We start from the raw sequence: 17,734 nt of genomic DNA, 5'->3' as shown, positions 1-17,734 counted from the left end.
GGAGCGTATTCGACAGAGTCACTGAGAACTTCACTTTCAGCTGAGGGAGGATATGACCCGACAAAACCATTAGTAGCTGTGAACCACCAAGTCTCTTAGATATTAATTCTCCACTCATGACCTACGCATTACCAGTGGATCACTCTCTTCACGGGAGGCGTGCCCTGCTCCTGGCCCATGTGCGTTACCATGCTAGCTATCGCCTCGCCTTTGACATCCGAGAACTGAAGACTGGCGCTGTAGACACGAAATGGGAGAGCTATGTTATCGCTTCCGTACGGGCTCGACACCTCTGCTTCCATCTGCACGTTGGCAGAAGTGGGCTGAGACCTCTGCCACGCGTCCTGTGTCTCCTTCTCCGTAGTCCACATGGCCTTGGCAAGGCTCGCCATCATCGGCGTCTCCCACAGACCCTCGAGGCGAGGTTGCTTTAGTAGCCCATAGGCCCGCGCGCGTGTCGAGATCGAGTGGCCGGCGTGGGCGACCAGGAACAACGGGTTGCTCGTCACGAGATCAGGAGACAGACCTAATTTAGTCGAGGCTGACACTCGCTCAAGCCCCTTTGACCTGACGATTTGTTCACTCAGCTCGACGATGCGCCGTGCCAAGCCCGGCATCTTTTTATATCTGGCAACCGGGTCTGGCTCCTCTGGGTCAGCCAGAAGATATAAGTTATTCGTGGCCTGTGCTAGTTGAAGTAACGCCATCTCGTTGTCAAAATTGGCGAGGTCGCGAGGCGGAATGTCGGCTTGCAACCTCTTGACGGTCCTTTGGAGCGCTTTGTAGCATCGGGCATAAGCCGCTTGTCGTGTGATCAGCGTAGTGTAGATCTCTGTCCTTCCTGTATCACCATATAGCAAGTTGGTCTGGTGTCTGTTCTCCTGCCACCAGAGATTGAGACCGTTCTGTAGAGATTCGGCAGCTCGAAGCGCCTTGACGATATGCGACGCGATCAAGTGCCGAGTGCAGCCCAAAAGAGTGCCAGGAGATTTGTAGAAGCACCACAGGCCGTACTTGTCACTCTGAGTGAGGCCCGGGAGGGTGCTGGGGTCGGCATAACCGCCAGTGGTAAGGGAGTGGGCAACATTCTCCACGTGGAAGAGCAGGTTCCGCACAGGGCGGATATCGATTGGTTGTGTACTCAGCGCGTCATGCAAAGTGAAGGTCAGGGGCTGAGAGAGCGAGGCCTGCTCTTCGGCCTGTAGCTCTCGTATCAGCTTGCAGCCCGCGACCACATGGACTGTCAGTGCCTGCTTGTACAGTCCCTGTATGATGCAGATGCACGTGAAGATGGCACAGACGATGGCAGCTCTCCAGCCATTGGTGTAGCGCGGCGGGCCGGACTCTCTCAGGCTTCGGATAGCGGCATTGTATTGCTGCAGCGCGAATGACTGCCTCTCCTTAGAAGCAGGGGGGCTCGCAGCGGTGCCTGCAGAAGAGCCAATCTCGTGGACCGCTCCGAGCGCTACAACCGCATGCCAAAGCGCGGGATCAGCGACACAAATCTTTGGCAGCTCCCGACACCAGAAGTCAGTATCAAACGAGCCGGCCAGCGAGCACGCTGTGACTTCGACGAAATACTGGTAACTTCGGATCTCGTTTGGGTTCTGCCGAGGCATGAGCATCTTCCCCGGAATACCCGTATGACCAAGGATGTCCCGAGAAGCGGGAGGACCCGGAGTGCGGTGGTTGCTTGCGTAGGTACACTCCCGCTTGCTGGTGGTGCATCTGACACACACTGGTCGGGTTTCGTCACATCGGATTCTTCTCGCTCTGCACAAGGGTGATTGTCAAGAAATGATCAGCGGGTCTGCTGAGTGCATGGTGTGTTAAAAGGTAGGTCGTCTAACTCACTTGCATGTTTTACATCCCGTCCTAACCTTCTTGTGGTGTGCACGCCGTCTTTTAGGGAGCTCGCCGCCGGCAAGGGCTTGCTCTGTGCCTGGCATGGCAGAATCAGGACCCTGGCTGCGATCAGAGCTCCAGTGCTCGGTGCGAGTCTCGGAGGCAAGATGTAGGGAATCCGGACAAGACGACGGCGAAGAGTCGCTTTACGAGAACCTTGACCGAATCACCAATCGCACAATCTCTTGAGAGATGCCGTGCCACCTGGGAAATCGGGCTTATGCCTGCCCAGCTCTAAGCCCCGCGCCCCGTCAGCCGTTGATGATCATCAACACCAAATCTCCACTTTCGTATATCTTGAGCAGTTGCGCCAATGAGCATCTGTTTGGGGCATCGTGGCCCCGCATGACTGTTCAAAGCATCAACCCTGTCGTGGTGCGACAGTATCACGATTCGCTGACCGCTAGACCACCGCAGCGATGGTTGTCTTGGCAGGTATTTGACACCGCCTTATCACATCTCAGGTCGAGTCCTTGACACCGCATCGACGATGCAGAGAGTCTTGATTTGTTCCTGAGAGGACAACAGCTGCATGGTCAAACGGGAAATACCTGTGCAGCTTCACAAATCTTGAAGCCGGCGGGCGGGCGAGTACACCAGTCTGGGACAGCCTGCCGCAACTGCATCGCCCTATAATGACAATCACACTTTGAGATAGAATAGCACTGCAAAGTCAAATATCCACATCCCATTACTACACCGATAGCTACTTGTGCTTCTCTAACCTTGGCAGCCGGACATCGCACCAAGACATCCCGGAGCCAGGTCAAGAAATCGGAAAAAAAAAGGACTAGTAATCATCTATAGCTAGCCGTCCCTTCGTCCGTAGCAAAAGAACATCATCTTTTTATGTCGTTGCAGAGGCCGTAAGCGAAGAACTCAAATAATGAGACAGAGGGCATCGAGTCTTTCGCACTCCCAAGAGTGCCTCTTTCCTCCTCTGCATGCATCCCTGCTCATGGTATCAAGAAAGGTCAACAAGACAAAACTCCCCCAACGCCTCAGAATACCTAGTCAGCCCTGGCCGAGTACGGACACAGAAACAATGCCGACGCCAATGCCACTTCTTGGATCCACCCATGCGTACGAGCATCAAAGAACCCCGCCGCCACACATTGCTCTACCATCATCCAGCCGCTCTACCAGAAGCTGCACCATCCGATATAGTGCTGGCACAAGTTCTCGAGCTTGGTCGCCTCCATTATCAGCTTGTTCACCTGCCCGATGACGTCCAGCTCCTCGCCGGGCTTGAAGTCCCTGCCCGTCAGCTTCTGCTGCACTCGGTCCAGCACCTCGAGCGCCCGCGCGTTCTGGATCTCGGCCGGGTCCTGCTGGCCAGCGCCGCCGCCACCGTTGATGAGGCTGCTGCCACCAGCCGCATCGGGCGGCACAGCAGAGCTGTTGGTTCGGGCCCTGCCGCGGGGTCCGCCGATGGCCGGATCGCCGAACTGTGGTCGCTCGTCTGAGTCGAGGATGGAAGGTCGTCGGGCGCGCGCGCCGCCAGCACCGGCGCCGGCGATAGCCGCCTCGCGCTCGGATTGGAAGTTGGGACCAGCGGGTGATTGGGCATTGGTCAGCCGCCACGTCAGAAGAGGGTCGTGGATGAACTATTGAGAATGAATTAGCACAGGCCCTCAGAGAATGTTGGGAATTAGAAAACTTACGGCTTCCAGCACTGCCATGACACTCTCCTTGTTGTCCCGCAGGACCCTCATGACGTGCTCGCAAGTGATGCGGAAGCTGCCCTCAATGTTGCTGACCTCCATGGCGTATGTGAGCATGCGCGTGAGGCGGAAAGGCACGCGCTCCGGGTACTTCTCGCGCTTCATGGCGACCTCGAAACAGTCACCAAAGTCGATATGGATGATCTTGCCTGTTATGCGGTCGAGCATCAAGTTGGACGGGTGACGATCGCCGAGGCCCAGAATGTAGCCCACCATCGACATGACACCGAGAGAGCGGGTATAGTTGGTGCGCCGCTCGAGCCAGGCCTCGGAGCTCTTGCTCTTGAGCCACAGCACTCGGTAAAGATCTTGGCCGGTAGTGTTGTCGAGGGCGTAGCCAAAGACCTCGACTTTCTGCATGAGCGTGAGATTGTCGTAGTCAGGGGCCATCTGCAGCATGATGCGATGCTCAATGTTAAGAAGTATCTTGCGGCTGTCACGGTACTCGCGGATGAGAACGTGGATCGTGTCACTGTTTGGCACCCATCCCAGCAGTCCAGAGTTTTGAGACAGCGGGATAGCAGGGTATCGCTGAATATTGAGATGGCGCTTGTAGCACTCGGAGTCGTTGGAAAGCAGCGTGTTACAGAGGCCAAACAGCTGCATGACACGCTCATCTTGACGGATATCTTCGTGACCCTTGAGTAAGAAGGTGTAGCCGATGCCGTCGCTACCATTAATGTTGAGCTTACGCGGCCGCTGCTTCGAGCTGATGACGCTGAAAGTGGTCTCGAAAGACATGATGCGCACAACAGGCTGGCCACTCTTGTAGGTACCAGGCACGGCGAGCTCGAGGTCCTTGGCGTTGAGGAGGTTGGGGCAACAGTATGTGAGTTCCAAGCTGGTCATCTGCGGTAACTGGCGTGTTATGCGACGGAAAACCTGATAGTAAAGATCCCACGCTTGATTAAGATCGTTCACATCATGGCTGACTTCGTATTGCCTGCACCATTCCCGGGCCTCAGTAAGGTCACGGCCGAAGGTCTGCGCAAACGAAATCTCGCGAAGCGTCTCTGGACCCCTCTCCAGCTGCTCATGTAGTGGCTCGAGAACAGCCAGCATGCCCTCGATGTTGTGGTCGCCAAAGTAGAGGCGAGAAGCCTCCTCCAAGCCCTCGTGCCAGAGCTCGTGCCAAAGAACCGCGACCCGAATAAGTTCGTGGCTAACAATGTCGGCTTGCTCGACCAACTTGGCACTGTGCTGGCGCATGCTGTCCATGATCTGGGCGGCAGAGCGGGATCGTCTCGTGTTCTGCCAGGACTTCATCGCCACGGTCAGAGGGTACACCAGCGCCTGCGGGTGGGCACGGCCAACATCGGCGAGCAAGTTATGCACCGACTGCTGGACGCGCTTGTTGGACTGGTTGATGCGTGCAATGAGCTGGGGAATGACCTCCAGCCAGGTGTCGACGCTGACCCGAGTGAAGCCCTCAGTGACAGCAGCGTTGACCTCGGAGTGACCACCGTGTGTGAGCCAGAGAGTCAGCAGACGCAAGGTATCCTGCAACGAACTGCCCTGAGAGAGGGCGATGGACTCAAAGAAGCCTCGGACCGCCGGAACAACATGCTCAACAATCATGCCGTGGTCGGCACGGGAAAGCTGGCCCTCGTTTCGGGTCATGTGTGCCTGGACGACCTCGAAGTTGGCCAGGGCCCAGGCGTGCCAGGCCTTGTACCACTTGGGGTTGTACTTGGTGGCCTGAGCATAGCACATCAGGATGTCCGACACCTGAGTGTATTGCCAATCGTCGCTGTTGAGAGCGATTTGCCACTCGCCTAGCCGCAGGTAACACTTGGCCAGGAGTGTTGTTTGCTCGTGCAGCACCCGCTGTGCGTCCGGGTTCAGAGGCGTGTCGCGAAGCTCGGCAAAGGCGAAGTTGTTGGGAAGGTCGATGCCATTCACAGTGTGCGACGTAAGCTGCTGCTTGGCGGACTCAAGCCGGTAAGCGCTGTCATTAGTAAACTTACGCAGGCAGTAGAGCGTCTTCTCAGAGATGCCGGACTGGCGTGCTCCTGGTTGCTGACCGAGATCCCACTGGTACTTGAGAACAGCATAGGTGACTTGCGACGGGATCGTGCGCACAAGGTTCGTACCTCCTCGCTCTCGCTCTTGCCAGTTGGGAATCATGGCTTCGAGCTGATCGTCCGTGCCGATAAGCTGCTTTAGGGTCTTTTCTGCCAGGCCCATGCGACCCGATTTGCGGCAAAGATTGGCAAACTTGATCCACATGGACATATTCTCCATGGGCTGCATGATGAGACTTCGAAGCCGAAGCATTCGCTGCCAGACTTCCGAGTTCCGCTGACAACCTTTGACACGAGTCTCCCAGGTGCGGCGGAGCGTCTCCTGCTGTTTGGCATCGGTCTGCTTGTAGGTGATGATCTCTTCAAGCTCGGCGAGCATCTGCACACGGACAATGACTGTGTAAGCACGGGTGTAGGACTCGCTAATGAGGGCGCTAAGCTCAGTATCGAGGCCTTCGCGTGCTTGGTCGATGCACAGAGCGGCCTCGCGGAACTGGTTGCGATGGAGAGCGAGGATGGCGCCGAAGAATGCGCGATCGGGCGAGTGCCGCTTCATGGACTGCAGGTAGTTATCCATCGAGTCCCATTTGCCCATGCCCCACGCGGCAGTGGTCGCGAGCGGTGCAATACGCCGCTGGACTTCAGGCGACGAGTTAGACCAGGTGTGGCCGGCAAGCTGCGCGAGAGCCTCCCATTCGCCCAGGGCGTGCAGGCAACGCATCTTACCCATGACGATCTCGACGGGAACTGTTTGGTCATCGGGAATCTCCCTCTCGCGCTTGTTGTAGAACGCGAGTGCTTCCTCCCAGCGCTCGAGCTTCTCGAACCAGGTCTCCCTGAGCTGGATACCGTCCTTGTACAGCTGAGCCTTGCGCAGAATTCCTATGGCTGCGTCAGATTGCTGGAGCTGGTTGTTGATGACGATTAGCGCCTCAACAGCAGTGCTGCTCTGGTCTTGGAGAAACTCGAGCTCTTTGTAGTGCAGAGCTTTGGCATAAGCGTGGCAGCGTGCCGCCTCACGACCGAGGATGCGGATATCAATGGGAAGGGCCTTGTCGTCGTGCTCCATGAATTCGGCCAGGTTGAGAAGGAGACCCAATAGATCTGGTGGAACATTCTCCGATTTTATCGCATTCTCAATGTTCCAGATCAGCTCATCTTGGAATTGCTCGTACAGCTCGCTCCAGCACGACACAAAGGCCGAGTTGAAGAGCTCCCGAGCGAGCGGAGGGTAGAGATTGCCCAGAGCGGCACAAGCACGCAGAGCATGGTTCGGCGACTCGTTAAGGAGAGTTGTGCTGAAGCCTCGCAGCCACTCTTGCCAGTCCTCCTTCGTGGACTTGCCCTTGGTATCCCACGCAGCCTTGAGGTGAACGGCGTTCATCTCCAGCTTCTTGACGCCGAGGTCGGCGAACGGCATATCATCTGCCTGGTCAACAAATCTAGTCTCGGAACTCAGGTCCTGAGGAAGGACTTCGCCCTTTTGGAGCTTGCTGACGAGAAGCTCGTAGTTCTGGTGCTGGATTCCGTGGAGAGTCAGAACCTTATTCACTGTCCCCATGAAATGAAGGTAGTCTTTGCCCAGCTGTTGTATCAATGCACAGAGTGTATCAAGCGAGGCAGCGCGTAGGGTAGGGTCACCGCTTGCAAGTACGCGAGTGAGCGGGTGAATAATCTTGGCAGCAAAATCGTTCAGGTTGACTTGGCGGGAGATTTTGCCGATGGTCTCGATTGCGGACTTCCGGAGGAAAGGAGGCGTGTTAGGCTTCTCGAACGTCCGGACAATAACCGGGATGATGAGGTGCATGTACTCTTCACTACTGGAGCCAAACACCAGGAACGCGTGCAGGACCTTCTCCGACGGTTGCCGTCTAGCCGAACCGTCTTTCTCGAGAATGCCTAGCATGAGGGGGAGCAACCCCGCGAGGTAGATCTTGAACTCGCCCTCCAGCGAGCGAGAGATAGCCTCTACCAGAGACAGGATCGTGGACTGAAGAGCGGGCGAGGTGTTCCAGTACTCTTGCATGATCTCAACCAGGTCGGGCAAATAATTCCGAATGTGCTGGCGGACGATGCTGACGAGCGCGGCAAGCTGGCTGAAGTAGGCCTCGATCTTAGTGGTGGACGAACTGCGGATGACTTGCAGGAAAGCCGGGATGATCCGGTCAAGGAAAGGGACACATTCGAGTCCGAGAGTACGGAAGATGGCCATGATAGCGCCAATGACATCCTGGTGATACTGGACAAGAGAGTGGTCCCGAAGGATACCGAGCAGTGCGTTGATAACGACTGTAGGAAAGTATTCTTTGTTGGAGGGTGTCAACCCTGTCATCATAAGGGAGATGTCAGTGGTCTGGGTGTTTTCCACCCGCCGCTGGATCTCGGGGCTGCGCTCTTCGACTTGCTGCAGAAGGGAATGATTGTCAGCAGACACACCTCACACAATGCAGTGCAGAAGCCAAGGGGTAAACAGATAGAAGCATTATCAGATGTGCTTGGTGAAGTTTGGTCTCGTACCTGGTGTCTATACGGGTCCAGAGCACCGAGGATACCCAGCAGCTTGATGGTCTCCTGGCGGAGGGCACCATGCTGAGGTTCACCCCGGATGATGTTCTGGAGCAGGTCCAAGAGTTGGGGATATTCGAGATAGGGAGCAATGACGTAGCCAGAGTTGCTCGCCAACTGGCCGAGAGTGTGCAGTGCGGCCTCTCGCTTGGCTGCTGATGACTGGTCTTGCAGCGCATCGATGATGATCGGCATGAGCTGATCCTTGTACAACAGCATGTCTTCACCCCCAACCGTACAGAGCTCACCGATGGCCTTGAGAATGGTGGCCGCGACCGAGGGTGTTGGATCGCTTGCCTTGGGCAACAGAACCTTGATCATGGGGTCGACGTAGGGTCGGATAAGGGACTGCGCGTTCTGGACCAAAAGGCTCAGTAGCTTGGCACTCTCCTCCTTGTTACGGGCGACGTCCGAGAATTCGAGCTCGGTGAGCATCTGGATGAGGGTCTTGCGGAGAGAAGGGATGACGTATGCCGGGTTGTACCGGGCGAGACGGCCAATGATCTCGACGGAAACTTCGCGGATGGGGAAGTACTCGTCGTTCAAGGCAAAGAAAAGAGTCCTAATGTTTTCAGCCTGGGCGAGATGAGGATCAAACCTTTCATCGAGGGCGGCAAGCACGGTCCGTCGGATGCTCGGCTCCGGGTCGGAGACACCGACCGTGAGTAATTTCTCAATGACATCGCCGACGACCTGAAGAGCATGGTAGCTGGTCTGGTTCACGATAGGATCCCGGACGTAGAGCTGACAGCAGGTGAGAGCGGCTGCCTCACGGATCTCAGGATCGTCGTCTTCGACATACTTGATAGCGACATCGCGCACAAACTCATTAAGAACGTGACCGGAGAAGTCGAAGCTGCCCAACGTGTTAAGCGCCAACTTGACTTCAGCCTTGCGATGCTCGTAGGCCTGCGGATCCTTGGGGTCTTTGGCGATGACGGGGACGGATGACAACGTGTTGGGGTGAGGTGCGCCGAGAGGTCTGAAGGGCTCGCCGCAGAGCACTTTGCTGAGCATGTCAAGCAATCTCTCCTGGATAACGGCCTTAACGGGAGGGATGTAGAAAGCCATGTCGACTAGTGCCTGGGTCAACTTGGGCGTGAGCTCGCACTGGAAGATGGGCGAGAGCAGCGCCTCCATGTATTTGCTCAGCGTCTGACCCACGGCAACGGCTAGACGACTAATGCAGTCGAAGACGGGGTCGACGGATCCGCGCTTCCGCGCCTGAAGACTGAGACCATCTCGAATGTAGGTGATGACGCTATCGAGATACGGCGCTATGGCGCTCTTGACAGCATTGGCGATGTTGCCGATAGCGAGGAAGGCATCGTTGCGCTCCTTCTCCTTCTTCAGCATGGCGGAAAGGTAGATCATGAATTTGTGCAGGTGATTTGAGGCGAACTCGGTCGGGGCGTAGTTGGCCAAATCTGGGATGAGGAAGACGATGGTCTTGCGGATAGTGGCGTCTCGGTGGTCCTTGTATCGGAACACAATGTCGCACGCTTCAGTGTAGTGAGCCTGCATGTACATACCACCCTGCTCAAGCAACTCTTTGAAGACAAGCAGAGAGCCGTGAACCGACTCTACGGTTCCAATCTTCAGGCCATTGATTGCCTCCTTCTTCATCTTGTCCATGTTGGACTGGCGCATCTCCTGGTCACGCTCCCTGATGATCTTGAAGCAGGCGCTAACAGCCTCGGCGGAGGTGACTCGGATGAGGTGACGCTGATCTCGGAGGCCGACCCATATCCACTCAAAGATCTGATTGACCTTGCTGTACATGAGCGTTGGCGCGTTGCGGGCTATCTCTCTAAGAAGAAGCGCAGCACTATAGCGCCGCTCCTCGCTCGTTCCATCTTGCAGGAATTCAAGTCCCATCTGGACATCGGTCTCGACGAGGGAAGAAGAAAGGGAGCCTCCGGGTCGGCAGAGCTTTCCGATGACCATAGCAGCGGGCTGCATGCAGTTGATGTCTTTGCCAGACATCAGCCGCCGGAGGGCGGAGGCGAAACGGGTGTATTTCGCAGTGGTGTCGATGCCCTCAAAGTCCACGAAGACGTCGATGGCGTAGATGCCACCCAGCTTCTCGTAGGTGCTGTCGCTCTGGAGTAAGGTGCTGATCTTAGCCTGCACCAGCGCCCAGAAGGTCTGGAACTGCTCGGGGTTGAAGTCTGCGAGGGGGTGTGGATTAGATTGGAGCTTCAGTCGGCGATGCCCAGGGAGCAAAAATGACCTACCTCGCTGCGCTATAGCGACAGTCTCCCGGAGCTGTTGGGCAACGCGTCGTCTGGCATCTTCGGTGATCGTTCTGCAGTTGTGACAAAATTCAGTTCTGCGTCCTTTTTTCATCTTTTTGTCCTTGGGGAAAGGCTCGTCAAGGAGGTCGAGGCAGGTTGGGTGTTCGTTTGGGAGAAAGAAGAGAAAGACAGCGGCCACTTTGGGGTGCTTTTTGGATCTCTTGCAGAGGGGTTGTGACTGTAGTCTGGAACGTAGAAAAGCCTGCACATACCTTGACTTGAGATCCTTGATGAGGGCTTCAGCTGCCCCATCGGCAGTCTGTTGGGACGCCATGATTGTCGCCCTAGAGTCAGCAGGGACAGTGTCCACCAAGTCAACGGGCCATGTATGAGGGTTATCGCATCATCGAGTTGACAGATGGTCGGGGAGGGTACTGAGGGGAAATCGGAAATGGCAGGGAGGAAGGATATTCGTGTTCTTTAAGGTCGCGTTCTCGAGGTCGTCCTGATGCGCGAGTTTGCGGGGGATGAACGAGGGAGGGAGGTTTGGAAAGCTGCGATGCGTTGCCGCACCTCGAGTCGTTCAGGAGTCGCCGGCAGACGGATAGCGAAGAGACGGTTAGGCGGGAGCTCTCTCTCGACTCTCTAGTATTCGCGATGAGTGTGGAGAAGACGCGGAGGAGAGGCGAGGGAGAGAATTGAGGAAAGAAGGGGAAGAGGTAGTCCGAGGTGAATTATTTTGGAACAGAGTCCAGTCCAGCCGAAGTTGAAGTTGAAGTGAGCGAAGGTCGACGACAGGTCCACCAAAGCCAGAGTGCGGCACGCGCTCGCTACAGTGGGTGCTACTGTGGAGTGAGTGGGAGCTAACACTGGAGAGGAGAGTTGCTCCAGTGGACCGTGCACTAAATGCCCAGCGAGCCAGCACAGCACATGAGGTGGCTCAAGCTTCAAATCAATGTCAGCTGCTCCTTCCAGTCTGGTCCCGCCTCAGCCACCTATGCTAGTGTTGCGTCTACTTGTAGTTACATGTATTTACTTATCGGGCTTATCAGCCTACTTATCTTATCAGAAACCCCTCATGTGACCAGACTTTGTGCATTTGGAATTGTCTCATTGGCAGCACTCTCTCTAGTGTCCCGCATTTTGCCTCTTGTTGGGGGAAAAGGCAGGTACTACTGCAACTTGCGACAGTGTACGACATGCGACTCTGTGGCCAACCGCCACTCGCGACCTTACTCACTCAACTTCACATCCAACCTTTTTTTCGTTTTGCACACTATCGACAAGCTCTCTCTCACAGCAACTAAATTCAACAAGGGCCCGCCTACCTCTTTTCTTTACTTTCCCTCTTCTCAGCACAAACAATCCCCTCAACCGCTACCGCACCACCAGAACCCAAGGAACAATGGGCAACGACGGCGGCTCCATCCCGACCCGCCGCGAGCTCGTCAAGGAAGGGAAACGCGCGCCCACCGTCTCGGAGCTCAAGGCCACGGCCCTCGAGTCCCAGACACATGCCTGGTCCACGTGCCCCCTCTCCGCCGAACCCCTCGACCTCGACAACGCCGTGTCAGATTGGCGCGGCCGCCTCTACGCCTACGAGTCCGTGCTCAAGGGCCTCATGCCCGGCAGCGGCGACGATGACACCGCAGAGAAGAGCCACGCCGGGGCTGCACAGATATCGTTCGCATCGACCGGTATTAGATCCTTGCGCGACGTGGTCAAGCTCAAGTTCAAGCGCGCCGCGGGCAAGAGCGGAGGCAATGGGAATGGGCACCGGGACGACGTATGGGTGTGCCCCGTTTCGATGAAGGAGCTGGGCCCCAACACCAAGTCTGTATACATCGTGCCCTGCGGGCATGTCTTTGCCGAGATTGCGATCAAGGAGATCTCGGATAATGAGCACATTTGCCCCGAGTGCAGTGAGGCGTTCGAGGCCGACAATGTCATTCCCATCTTACCTACCGACAAGGTGGAGAAAGAGAGGTTGGAGAGGAGGATAGAAGGGCTCAAGGCCAAGGGCCAGACGCATAGCCTCAAGAAGGACAAGAACGGCGACAAGAAAAAGAAGAAGCGCAGTGCAGACGATGCGGCCAAGGGCGAAAATGGCGCTGCGCTGCCCAAGGAGACCAAGAAGAACAACGGCGATGTACGGCTGAGCGGGATCAACAACCCCATGACGGCATCCTTGACAGCCAAAGTCCTTGCTGAGCAGGACGAGAGGAATAAAAGGAGGAAATTGGCAGCGGCAAGCTAGGTAGACTGTATTTTGTCGGAAGAGTGTTGTTCGAGGCGTCAGGTTCTGGTCCATAGCATTTGATAGACATTCAGCATGATACCATGGTAGCAAAATGCATTTTCCGTTGGCATTCTTTTGTACTCCGACCGCCGTTCTCGCTGCAGATTTACAAACACAGCGCCGCCATCTATAATTTGAAGGAACAACACCAGCTAATATCACAACTCGTCCTTGGTCGGGATTCCTGGCTCGTGGACATCCTCACAAGCAGCCGGCGTGCCAACCTCCATTTTGTACACACACTTCTCCGACTCGGACACGCGCCACAGCTCTTCCGTCTCGGCGCAAGCCAGCCAGACATCGGTCTTCCTGTTGGGCCCGTTCCAGCAGCCCTGCCCGTTCTCATACTGCATGACCAGTCTCGGCCCCTTGCCTAGCCCCTTGCCGTCCTGACGCTCCTCGTCGTCGGCCGTGCGGATCTCCATGCCGACAAAGTTGCCCATGTTGGTGTGGCCGTGCCCGCGGTTTGACTTTTGCATCGTGCGGTCCATCCAGCACAGCTCGTACTCGTACTCTCCCGCCTCGGTGCTGACGCACTTGCCCTTGAGCGCACGGAAGATGCCATCGGCGCCGTAGTCCTTCTCCAAATCGGCCTCGTCCTCGGCCATCTTGAGACGCTTGTTGCTCAGGTCGCTCTCGACCACGTTGACGGCGTCACGGGCGGCGGTCACGAGACGGGACTCGTGACTGCCAGACGAAGGGTTGTCGGCCAGGATGCCGTTCTCGATGAGCCAAATGCGGAGGGCGTCAACCTTGAGGCGGATGAAGGTGCGTGCGAAGGCAGGCAGGTATGCCTCAAAGTTGTACACTGTTACCAGGTTAGACCACCGTACGTAGACCACTGACCGTATCATGGCAATTACTTACGGATGTCGGTGTCGCTTCCCTCACCCTCCTCAAACTCGGCCCAGTTGACGCCACGCTCCTCGTTATCCTCCTTCAGGATCTCGAGAACGTCATTGTCGACAACCTCGGTCTTCTTCTCGTCGGCCAGCTTGGCAGCATAGTCTTCCCATGCCTTGACAGCAGCCTTAACACCCTCGTCATTGAAGTTGGGGTTGTACTCCTCCTTGAACTTGCTCAGGATGCCCTCAAGCTCAGTGACCTTGTCCTGAAGATCATCGCGCTGGTCCAGAACCTTGTCCAAGGCGTCCCGCAGCTCATTGACGCGAGCCTTGGCTAGCCCGACCAAGACGCCGAGCTTGCCCCCCTGACCCTCAGGCCTGACGACCTTGCCCTTCTCGGACCTCTGGACCTCCTCCAACTTCTGCTGCAGATCGGCAAGCTTGACCTCGAGCTGCGCAATCTCCTCCTTGGTCTTGGTCACCCGAGCCTCGACCTGGCGGCGAGACTCCTTGGCCTCCTTGACCAGGGTTCGGCGCCGCTTGGCCGCACGCTCCTTGCCCTGCTTGCGCTCCTCCTCAATGCGGCGGTACTCCTTGCCGATGGGCCCGCAACGGTTCTCACACTTGACGCCGCCGACCTTGCCGTATTCCTCGCTGCCGTCGCAGCACAGGTCGTAGTCGCAAACGCCGTCGTTGACGTACATGAAAGGGACGTAGGCTCCGACGTGGCCGTCGTTGGCGCACCAGAATCCGGGGAGGACGTTGGTGGTGTTTGTGGTGCCGCTCAGAGAGCCGACGAGAGGCTGCTCCGGAGACAGAGGGTCGAGGTGCGCGCAGGCGGCGGTGCCAGGCTCGTCCGAGCCATCAGGGCAGTCGCAGCTGTTGTCGTTGACCTGGGAGGGCTTGAGGACGATGGTCGGGTGGCCAATGCACTTGAAGGCATCCTTGGACTCGTAGAAGTGGACGACTGATGAACAAGGACGACGTCAGGACATTACAAACAGAGAAGAAACGGGACCCTAACGGTGCTGCGTCCGTGGACCGAGCAATTGGTTGGCGAAACAGGACAGCTTGGAAGGATACTTACACTCTGGGCCAACACCTCGAATGGCAGAGGGCGCTTTGGCAGCGACAAGGCTTGTGCTAGCAAAGGTGCTGAAGAGCACCAGGGCATTTGATTGTCGCATGGTGTGTGTGTGTGTATGCTATTCCTGCATCAAGATGGCAACAAGACCTGCTTGATGGTGATCGAGATGTGGGTGGAGGAGGAAGAGCAGGGAGAGAGAGCAGACGAGATGCAAGTTGGAGCTTGTGCTACTAACAAGGACAGCTATCCAACAATCATCAACCTACGGGAGCTCCGACCAGCCCAGTCCAAAACAACTAGTGCCGTTGACAACCTGGCCAGTAGGTGGCATTTACAGGGGGCGCGGGTGTTGCTTCAGGTACCACCGTCACGTGGAGCCCACCTGGTCTCACTGCGTAGGGGACGGTTTGAGGCGCCAAACAGCCTCCAGGCTAAAGGCGGAACACTCCGCGCCGCCCAGTGCAGCCCAGTGATCGAGCCGAATTCCACCAACACAGCAAAAGCGGCCCCTCCAACACTCCAAATTGGGATGGGGAAAAAAAAGTGCCCCGCGACGATTTTGACAAGATCTGGAGCATCAATGTTTGCACATCTCAACTCTTGTTCTTGATTGTCTGCGCAACACCAAACAAGATGGCTTCTTCGTCTGAATCCGCAAGAGAAAGCGAGCTCGAGGCTCTCAACGCCCTCGTCGACACATCGATCCAGCTCGTGAAGCAGCTCCAGACAGTCATCACCCAAATCACCACCAACAAGGTCAAGAAGCAAGAAGCCGAGTCTTCTTCGCAAACCACCTCTGGTGCCACGAATCCCGAGACCGGTTCTTCGGCGAAACCTGTCGATGCACTAGCACTCGCCTCCGACTCCGTGTCCCTCATAAGAGCTTACTCGACCCAAATCTCCCTCTTCATCATCAACGAGCCTTTCACCCCATCCGTCATATCGAGAAACTTGCGCGAGCTGATTGCCAGCCCCATACCTGGCCTTGCCTCGGCCGTCGAGCTCTGTGCGGGCACGAGATACACCAATGTTATCCGCCACGACCTTGCGCTGCGTTGCAACCAAGTATTTCTCCAGCTGCGCGGGCTATTGGAGAGGATCCCTCGTGACGGCAAGATCCTGCAGGCAGAGAAGAAGAACGGGGGCAACGGCGATAAGGGGAGCGTGGCTGCGACAGGTGTACTCTGGGCCGCCTGCGATGAGGTGACGCGCTTCGCCAAGCTCGGTGTGGATGGGCACCTGGCCCAAAAGGTCGAGCAGTACAAGGAGACGCTGGACGATGTATTGGAGGAGCTGAAGGAGTGGGGCGAAGAGACGGACGAGGACGATGACGATGAGGTCTTCGACGACGGGGATGACGTGGACGACCTTGCGGGCGACATGGCTTCCAGCCACCTCTCGGCGCAGGCCATGCTCGACGATCTGATGAGTTCACACCGACACATACCGAGCGATGACCCGGACAAGATTAGGGACCGCCTCGACTCTTGCCTCAAGAGATTACGGCTTACCACACTGCTATATCAGGCGATCATCAAGCGGCGCCTGAAGACTTTGCCCGCCCTCCCGGCTGGTCCTGACAGCAACGTGCCCTCTCGCCTCAACGAGATCATGCCCATATTGAGGAAAATGACGGAACGATTTGGCGACCTGGCGGCTGCATTCTACGATTTGTCTCCAGGGCAGATTGACAACCATATGGACCAGTGCTTTTTTGATGCATTTGCCGCCTCGGAACTATTAGCAAAGCCTTGGGATGGGCAAAAGGACGGCTTCACTGACTGGGTACTCAAGTTCCAGGGGGAGATTAAAAAGAGCAATTAGCCCTCAGTCAACCGTGGATAGTCTTGGTCGAGAAGCCACATGTCCATCTTCTACATGGTGATAATCTATTCATTACGCCTCTTCCCTGGCATCAAGTCTGCACTTGAGCAAAATCAGTCACTTGGAAACGCCGAGGAGAAGTCTCGTTGTTTAGACAATTCAGATGTCAGTTTTTCGGCTATCTACTCTTCAAGCAAGCTGTTCCCATGGCTGTAGCTTTCCCACTCATGAACAAGTATTGCCAGTCAGCTGGAAGTTTGGAAAAGACGCCAGCACCGGGGCTTGACACTGTTCTTTCGGGACAGTCCCGCTAACCCCTGTAGCGTGCACGCGCCACGAATCGCTTGGCCGTCGGGGTTCCAGTACCATCCTTGATGAACGATTCTGGGTGAGGGGCCGAGGCTGACTTTGTCATGGGCGCGGGCGTCAGCTTCGCTGGTGATGCCTCGCTCCTCTTTGGCCCGGGCTTCGTCCATTGTCGCGAAGTTGAAGGATTTGAGATACGTGAATTCCACGCCTTGAGGAGAAGGGAGCCGGCTTCCCTTTTCAAGGACCTGGGGTAGAGTCGAAGTGGCCATCTTGAAATGGCTCGGGCTGTCGGCTCAACTTCGGCGGTGGTTGGGTTTTGTACAGGTTGTTGAAAATGGTAAATATATATATATGTATATATACAAGTGGCTCCGGCAATGCCTACCCGGGCTAAGGTGTTGGTGGCCAAGTTGTGACGAGGGTATCTTCTGGGCCGTATTTAGACTTGAAGCTATCCTGAAGCTCTTGAACATCGCATAGGCTGACTCCAGTTCCCTGAAACAAATCTGTCTGTGTTCAGATCGTTCCGGGGTCCTCCTCATTGGAGGTAGCAGCGGTAGCAGGCCGGGCCTTAGCGGTAGCCTGGGCGGTCGTTGAATGGGGACTCGCTGCAGGCAAGGCCTCGGCGGAGACATGAGCCTGGGCGGCGGCTAGGAACCACGCTTCTTGGCGCACGAAGCGCGAGAGACGTCGTTCTCGATCCTTCTGTAGTATGTGGGAGTCGTTTCGGCCATGATTTGTTTGAGAAGTTGAGTATATATAGAAAAGAAAAAGGAAAAGGAAAGAGCACAAGGAGAAAAGAACAGAATTGATGCCATCCACTCCAGTGTGACTGCCTTGGCATGTCTCCAGCCGAGTAGTGAAACAGCTAAAGTGTCACCAAGCTGGGTGAAGGTGGCGCTCGATGCAAAAGAC

General features: G+C 56.2%; 5 protein-coding genes across 5 annotated transcripts; 2 read left to right on the top strand and 3 right to left on the bottom strand.

Annotated features, from left to right (window-relative positions):
* Positions 1-128: 128 nt before the first annotated feature.
* Positions 129-10,789, bottom strand: E0L32_002585 (uncharacterized protein; the record flags this gene model as incomplete). The annotated part of the gene is made up of 7 exons (XM_031136790.1): positions 129-1,728; positions 1,855-1,968; positions 3,049-3,512; positions 3,570-8,057; positions 8,171-10,389; positions 10,456-10,526; positions 10,728-10,789. The coding sequence occupies 7 exons, from the start codon at positions 10,787-10,789 to the stop codon at positions 129-131; spliced, it is 9,018 nt and encodes a 3,005-aa protein (XP_031000439.1).
* Positions 10,790-11,860: 1,071 nt separating this feature from the next.
* Positions 11,861-12,712, top strand: E0L32_002584 (uncharacterized protein; the record flags this gene model as incomplete). The annotated part of the gene is made up of 1 exon (XM_031136789.1): positions 11,861-12,712. One exon carries the CDS (start codon positions 11,861-11,863, stop codon positions 12,710-12,712), a length of 852 nt encoding a protein of 283 aa, XP_031000438.1.
* A 200-nt stretch (positions 12,713-12,912) lies between these two features.
* On the bottom strand, positions 12,913-14,786 carry E0L32_002583 (uncharacterized protein; the record flags this gene model as incomplete). Its single annotated transcript, XM_031136788.1, has 3 exons — positions 12,913-13,562; positions 13,622-14,566; positions 14,687-14,786. The coding sequence occupies 3 exons, from the start codon at positions 14,784-14,786 to the stop codon at positions 12,913-12,915; spliced, it is 1,695 nt and encodes a 564-aa protein (XP_031000437.1).
* A 533-nt stretch (positions 14,787-15,319) lies between these two features.
* On the top strand, positions 15,320-16,510 carry E0L32_002582 (uncharacterized protein; the record flags this gene model as incomplete). Its single annotated transcript, XM_031136787.1, has 1 exon — positions 15,320-16,510. The coding sequence occupies one exon, from the start codon at positions 15,320-15,322 to the stop codon at positions 16,508-16,510; it is 1,191 nt and encodes a 396-aa protein (XP_031000436.1).
* A 245-nt stretch (positions 16,511-16,755) lies between these two features.
* E0L32_002581 (uncharacterized protein) lies at positions 16,756-17,088 on the bottom strand (the record flags this gene model as incomplete). The annotated part of the gene is made up of 1 exon (XM_031136786.1): positions 16,756-17,088. One exon carries the CDS (start codon positions 17,086-17,088, stop codon positions 16,756-16,758), a length of 333 nt encoding a protein of 110 aa, XP_031000435.1.
* Positions 17,089-17,734: the final 646 nt, after the last annotated feature.

This window comes from Thyridium curvatum (genome assembly GCF_004353045.1).
Source record: "Thyridium curvatum strain D216 chromosome Unknown NODE_10_length_634906_cov_78.760910, whole genome shotgun sequence".
NCBI lineage: Eukaryota > Fungi > Ascomycota > Sordariomycetes > Thyridiales > Thyridiaceae > Thyridium > Thyridium curvatum.
This window is presented reverse-complemented; position numbering and strand designations above follow the sequence as displayed.